General features: G+C 35.6%; 1 protein-coding gene across 3 annotated transcripts in view; it reads right to left on the bottom strand.

Moving 5' to 3' along the window:
- Nucleotides 1-450: 450 nt before the first annotated feature.
- The window catches only part of LOC105094165 (signal recognition particle subunit SRP54), a 68270-nt gene continuing 62201 nt past the window's right edge, over nucleotides 451-6519 (bottom strand). For 2 of the 3 annotated variants that reach the window (XM_010986136.3, XM_010986133.3), the window contains 3 exons: nucleotides 5657-5723; nucleotides 4170-4267; nucleotides 451-2428 (listed from right to left, as the gene is read on the bottom strand). In XM_010986136.3, coding sequence (XP_010984438.2) covers nucleotides 2222-2428; nucleotides 4170-4267; nucleotides 5657-5723 — 372 coding nt within the window. In that variant the 3' untranslated portion in view covers nucleotides 451-2221. The remainder of the gene's footprint in view (nucleotides 2429-4169; nucleotides 4268-5656; nucleotides 5724-6519) is intronic. The other variant, XM_064485892.1, reaches the window with a different exon arrangement.

Below are 6519 nucleotides of genomic sequence, written 5' to 3'. Positions count from 1 at the left end.
GAATATTTGAAAGATACTTTAATAGTCATTTAACTTTGAATCTTCTTCTAAAGAATTATGTATATCAAAGATTATAGACTTCCCCAGCCATCAAAGTAGAGCCATTTCATTTCTGGGAAGTGTCTGGACATGTTTATTTTAATAGGGTGTTTCAATAAAAAGTATTCATCAGTATTTCACTTTAATTAAAATCATTGGTATAAAAAAATTTGTCTAGCTTGATTAACCAGCACTAGGGTTACATTTTACAAAATTTCACTTTGTTAAGGATTTTTGTTAGAGAATTTGTTAGTTAAGTGTAAAGATTTTCAATTACACTGTTCAGTTTTTATGAGATGAACGAAGAGGGTGGAGAATCATGAACTATGATCCAGAAGGAACAGTAGTTATTAAAACGGTTGAAAAGGAAGAAAACATGAAAGAGGCTTAAAATAAGACAAAACCACTTAATGCATTTATGGGAAATTTTATAGTTTGCATAAATAAAAAGTATAAAAATTTAAGGCACAGTGAATAACTGTATAAATATTACAAACTGGCCACTGTTGGACAAGAAGAAAAAGTAAAATTTAAGAAATGTAAAAGCTTCGTAAGTCATTATCTTCCTTCTACTACAATCAGAAAAGTCTCTTGCTAAGCTCTTAGACCTAGTGTCTCTAGGGAGAGAAGATTCAGCTTGCCTTTAGACATGCTTGCCTTCATAGGATAACCAAATAAATATTTAAGTATCTTCTCAAATGTAGATCAAAACAAATTATAGGGAAGACATCAGGTTAGCATTCTTTAGAGCTACTGGTAAACTATAATTTATGGTGACATTACATAATCTGAAGATTAATCCTTAAAGCACTAAATTACGTAGTTTACACCCAGGACTAAAGATTACCATCACATGCCATGAACCACCATAAATCTATGTAATTGAGGATTCCTAATGAAGAATTAGCTTTCTTAAATCCTTCAAATTTCACTTGAAGAACTTAGACTATGGTCAGACATTCACGTTCAGTTATCAGACTTTCACAATAAGCCCACTGTAGCTAGGTTGTGAGTTTCTTTGAAGCCATATTTTATACAGATATATTTAAGATTGAAAGCTTAATGCTGTTTAGAAGGCTATCAACAACCATTCATCTCTAAAAGTTTGTGAATAGGTTTTTGAGAGCAGCATATCTGAAATACTCCACACATTTTTCCTTACCCACATTTAGTTATAAATCAAATCATACAGACGTAAGATTCTGAACACACACAGGAATATTTTCAAAACTAGTGCTATATTATACTTTTGTAAGGTCTTCTAATAGTGCAGCAGGTAGAGAGGTGACCAACCTGGGTCAAGTAAACTGTCCACTGTTGTAACTTGGAAGTGGTGAATGACAGTAACTTCATTATGCTGCCACTGCACCTTGTACAACAGTGAGCCCCTGAAGGGTTAAGTCTTCATCTGTCCCCCAGTCTCACCCCACAACTACTTGGCCCATAGGAGGCATTCAGGGCTGAACGAGTGTCAACCAGGATGCCATATGGGTAATCACTCAGTAATACCACTTTAATACAATACATCAATAAACTCATCCCATAATTAGTGTATTGAACACAATGTTCAAACTTACTTGAGTAACTACTGAAAGAATGTAAGATTAAGTAACCATTAAGAAATGGAAACCCATCTTAATATCTGGTGGTGTTATAAACTCAATCATCTTACCAAAAAGTTATTCTCAAGGAAAGAAAATTCAAAATGCTTTTTATCTTGCTCCTTTTATTACACACTCATCCTTAAAATGAAATGAATGGTTAGATATATAAATGTAAGACATAACATGAGAAAATCTAGGGGGACTCATTTTAATCTGAGACTATGAATATCAACTCCAATTAGACTAAGTTGGCAACTTTACTATTTTTTTTCCTTACAAACACAAATAACAGACAAGCTTGATAATTTAACTCTTAATTAGTGGTTAGGGCTCTAGAATGTCCTTTTTTTAAAGATCATTTTAAAATCAAAGCACTAATTTGATACAGTAAAAGCATAGTACAAATATCCAAATTTCAGATCTGGCTTTTGCTAGACAGAGCCTAAGTAATAAAGAAGCATTTTTCCCTTTCCAGATAATACTTTAAAATATAAATAACTGTATTAAGTCCCACTGAATAGAGAATGAGAAAGTTTCTGGTATAAAAACCACCTTAGAAATTTGATAGCCATTTCATTCTACGGAGGGACAGAGACTGGATTTTGTTTGCTTTCCATAATGACTTCACATTCCCCCTCCATTTCAAAATTGAGATTGACAAATGAACTGGGTACCAGCGTTTCTGGTTGATCTGACTGAACGATGGAATCAGCCTGCAGCTTATTTTGTTGGTATTGTCTCTCTGCTTCTTCAGACATCCTGTTTTCTTCCTCCTCTTCTTCTTCCTAAAAAGAGGAAATACCGAAGTTGAAATATAAACGTCCAGAAGGAACAGCACTTTTTCCCCACTTTCAGCTGCTTGTGCTTTTTTTTTAACCAAAACATCATTAGTGTTGTGTCCAATTCAGTTTGGCCCAATTAAGACAAGACAGCCTTCCCTTTCCCCAGTTTCCAAACTGAAATAAAAACTACTGTATATGAAGTATATACAGTGAAATTATTATTAAAACATGGGAGAGCACTGCTTAGCTTAGATGAGGCCTGAATTAACGTTGACATGGACTGTATCTCTTCAGATTAATTCTAATCTAAATTTAAAAATTAGCTAATATTGTATCAGTACAATTAGAGCGTGTCAACCTTTCCCATGGAACAGGGTGGTCTATTCACTTCAATGGTATAGCAGCATGGTTATTGATTTCGTAAGGACCTAGTAGAGAGGTAAGGCAGCCCCTGCCCTCAAGAAGTTTACAGTCTGGGAGGGAAGTTAAGACATGTAAAAATAATATTAAGACATAAAGGAATAAGACTGTAGAGATTCAGAGTCAATAACTTCCAGTTCCAGAACCACTAAATTCATGGAGAAAATGGCAGCCTTTGCTCTGGCCCCTGTAGTGTGGGTCTTCAGTACAGAGGGAGTAACCCGCCGGGAAGACTAATAGAGCTGCCTGAGAGTGGAGGAGAAAGTGAGAGAGACTGTTACAACAGTCCGGATGAGGTAATGAAGCTCTGAACAAGGCTAGTAGTGTGAAAAACACTCATTTGCTCATAAAACATTTTTGGAGCCACATAACAAATATAGTCAGCTGGCCTTTCTAGCTTCATCTCTATGCTCAGAGACAATAAAGTACTATTCTTGTCATTTCCTCAAACATAACGATTGTTTATACATGTATCTTCATGCCTCTACATTCTAGCTTTATCTAAATTGCCCTCGTCATTTGCTTGAAGGAGAATAATGAAAGATTCTAACATTTATTTCAAGCTCACAGATATACACTAGGTACTAGCCTAAGCATTTTACATATTAACTCATTTAAGCCTTAGAGCAATGCTGTGCATGGATGCTGCAATTTTCCTCATTACAAAGATGAGGAAACCGTGGCTTATATAGGTCAAGTATCTTGCTCAAAGTTACAAAGTTCAAAGTGGTAGAGCAGAATTTGAACTGAGACCTTTGATTATTGAGCCCACACTCTTAACTGCTAAAACTTTCTTGTTCTTTAAAGCTAAACAACTCACTTCACCCTCACCCTAAGACCTCACTGCACCTGAGACCTACATCTGCACAGAAAATTGCCTCATATCTTTGTGCCTTAACAATTGGCACTTACACACTTTTAGTACTGGTAGTTTTCTGTGCATCAAACCCATTCCACTTCCGCTACAGCCAGTTTATGTGTCCTAACCACAGAGAATGGGTCTTGTTTCCTTATCTTAAAATGAGAATAATAATTCAAAGAGGTGTGTGAGGATTAAATAAGGTAACATATATAAGGCACTTCACATAGCACCTACACAATGAAATCTAGCTTAATTTTGTACATAGATCCTAGGGAAATTTCAGTATTAAAAGATTTTAAAATGCAAGCTAATTTGATAAAGAAATTAATGACTCTAGAACGAAATGTGTAGCATAAGGGAGCTATCTTTGGGGCAGCTAGAGGATAACACATGTTCATTACACAACCCATCAAGTCCACAGCAAACCAAACTGAATCAAGAAAATGTAAAAGGGAGACATACCTCCTTCTTCATCCGGTAATATTCATCAATGGCATATTGGTATTTTGGGGTGCTGATCCCCAAAACAGATGCAATCTTCTCTCCAAGAAAGTCACACACTAAAAATACAGAAGTTAAAGGGCTTACATAATTCTATAAACATTTCTTGAGCCCTTTCTATGTGCAAGGTATTGACGTTATAATCCCTGCCCTCAGGAAGATTATGAACATTCAGTACATCTCTTTGGTAAACCTTCCTTGATTCCCCCCAAGAAGCACCAGTGGATCCTTCTGGGCTCCCAATAACACTGCTATACCTCTTACTATAACACTTATCATCAGGCACTATAATTATGTTAGATGTCTATTTCTTCAAGAAAAATACACACTCTAAGAGGGTTGGGATATCATTGGGCTGGAAGAAAGGAATGGCTTATACTCTAACACTGACTGAGTGCCTGCCATGTGCCAGGCACTGTGAAAGATTAGACTCAAAGTGTTTGAAGAACTCCCCCAAGCTGACAAAGCAGATCCAAAATTCAGTCCAGGTCGGAATGTAAAGCTCATGTTCTTTTCATTAGGGGGGAGGGTATAGCTCAAGTGGTAGAGCACATGCTTAGCATGCATGAGGCCCTGGGTTCAATCCCCAGTACCTCCTCTAAAAATAAAGTCTAATTACCTTCCCTCCAATAAAATAATGGAATACTATAATAATAAATAAATGAAATATTAAAAAAATACTCATTGATGATCTTTTCATTACACCAGACTGTCTAGCATATACTGAGTGCTCAGTAAATGTTTGTTGAATGAATTACTATTCAAACTTAGATCTAATAAAAGGCACAAAGTGATAGAAGCTACAATGGAGTTAAAACAGGAAGCAGAAAAGGCTTTATGATTTAAAATGCATATTTAAGGGGGATAGGGTATAGTTCAGTGGTAGAGTGCATGCTTAGCGTGCATGAAGTCCTGGGTTCAATCCCCTGTACCTCCATTAAAAAAATAATAATAATAAATAAACTCTTAAAAAATAAACCTAATTATCAACCCAAAAAAGAAATAAAACACAAAATTAGTATGACTAAGTCGTAAGTTGATCATTTCCTTCAAATATGATTTAATTACATATCAACTTAAGAAATGAAATATTAATAAAATAAAACATAAATGAATGATAACTACAGGCTTTAGAACAAGCAGTCAAACAGAACGAGAATGATACCAGAGAACTAAATGACAAAATGGCTAAATAACTGCTAACAGAAAAGGTTCAAGAACATGAAAATTGTATCAAAATTAATACAGCTATTTTTCAGTCTTTTTTTTTTTTAAAGCATATCCAGAAGCTGAAGAATGTTTTATGGTGAAGTACAAGTTAGGTTAATATCTTCCAATGCTAGCTCACTACTGTATCTCTTTCACTTTTGAAACACCCCATTTGGCAAAGCTCCAGTTCTTGGAACATATTATAGTAGTTATACAATACTCAAACCGAAAAGCAATACCTGACAGGGTTGATGTGGCAGCACGAAGCATGTAAAACCATAAGTAGGGGCCCCAGGTAAGTTTTGTCTGCAACAAGAGGTTAGGTTAGCAATGTTCATACCTCAACTCATTCTATGCATTCAGGCCCGAACGAAGTAATCAAATACTTGGTGGGCACACAGAATATTCTAGATAGTACTACAAACAGACTACAATCCAATAAAAAAAAAAATGAAAAGCTTTGAAGACAGAACGCCACAAAGACATTTTACATTCACCCATATAACTACCACCACCTTAAGCCCATGGAATAACCAACAAAAAAGCAGCAGTCATGGAAATGGAGTTGTCAAGTCACAATCTTGATTGTTTATGAGCTGATAATTCAGAGCCTTCCTTTCTCCTGTCTTGCTTTTTTGTCTTCATCGTTCAAAAGCACATCAGAGAGTGTCTACACTCAACAGAAAGGGATCTGAGAAATCATATAGTACAACACACTTATGGTTTAGTGGGGAAATTAAGATTCAGAGAAATTAAACAGGGTAACTAAGGGCACATCAAATAAACTTTGAATGATGGGACAGTAAGTAACCAATAAGTGGCAAGATGAGTTTTTTTGTTTTTTTCAAGGATTAATAAGGGACCAGACCATATAATTGCAAAAAAGTTAAGTATATATTTGATAGGCTAGGACCACTGGCAGAATGCAATCTACACTACACACCTCCATAGTTAATCTTGGTGCTGTAATGCCATAGAATACTTTTGTAAAGCTTGCCACATAGATGACAGTTTGCCTCTGTGGATGCAACTGGTAATACAAGCATCACTCATGGTTCTAGTATCTGTTTATGATAAGAAAACACTGTATAGAGCCTGCAGT

This window comes from Camelus dromedarius, chromosome 5 (assembly GCF_036321535.1).
Source record: "Camelus dromedarius isolate mCamDro1 chromosome 5, mCamDro1.pat, whole genome shotgun sequence".
In the NCBI taxonomy this organism is placed as follows: Eukaryota; Metazoa; Chordata; class Mammalia; order Artiodactyla; family Camelidae; genus Camelus; species Camelus dromedarius.
Note: the sequence above shows the minus strand (reverse complement) of the source record. Positions and strands in the feature narration are given on the sequence as shown.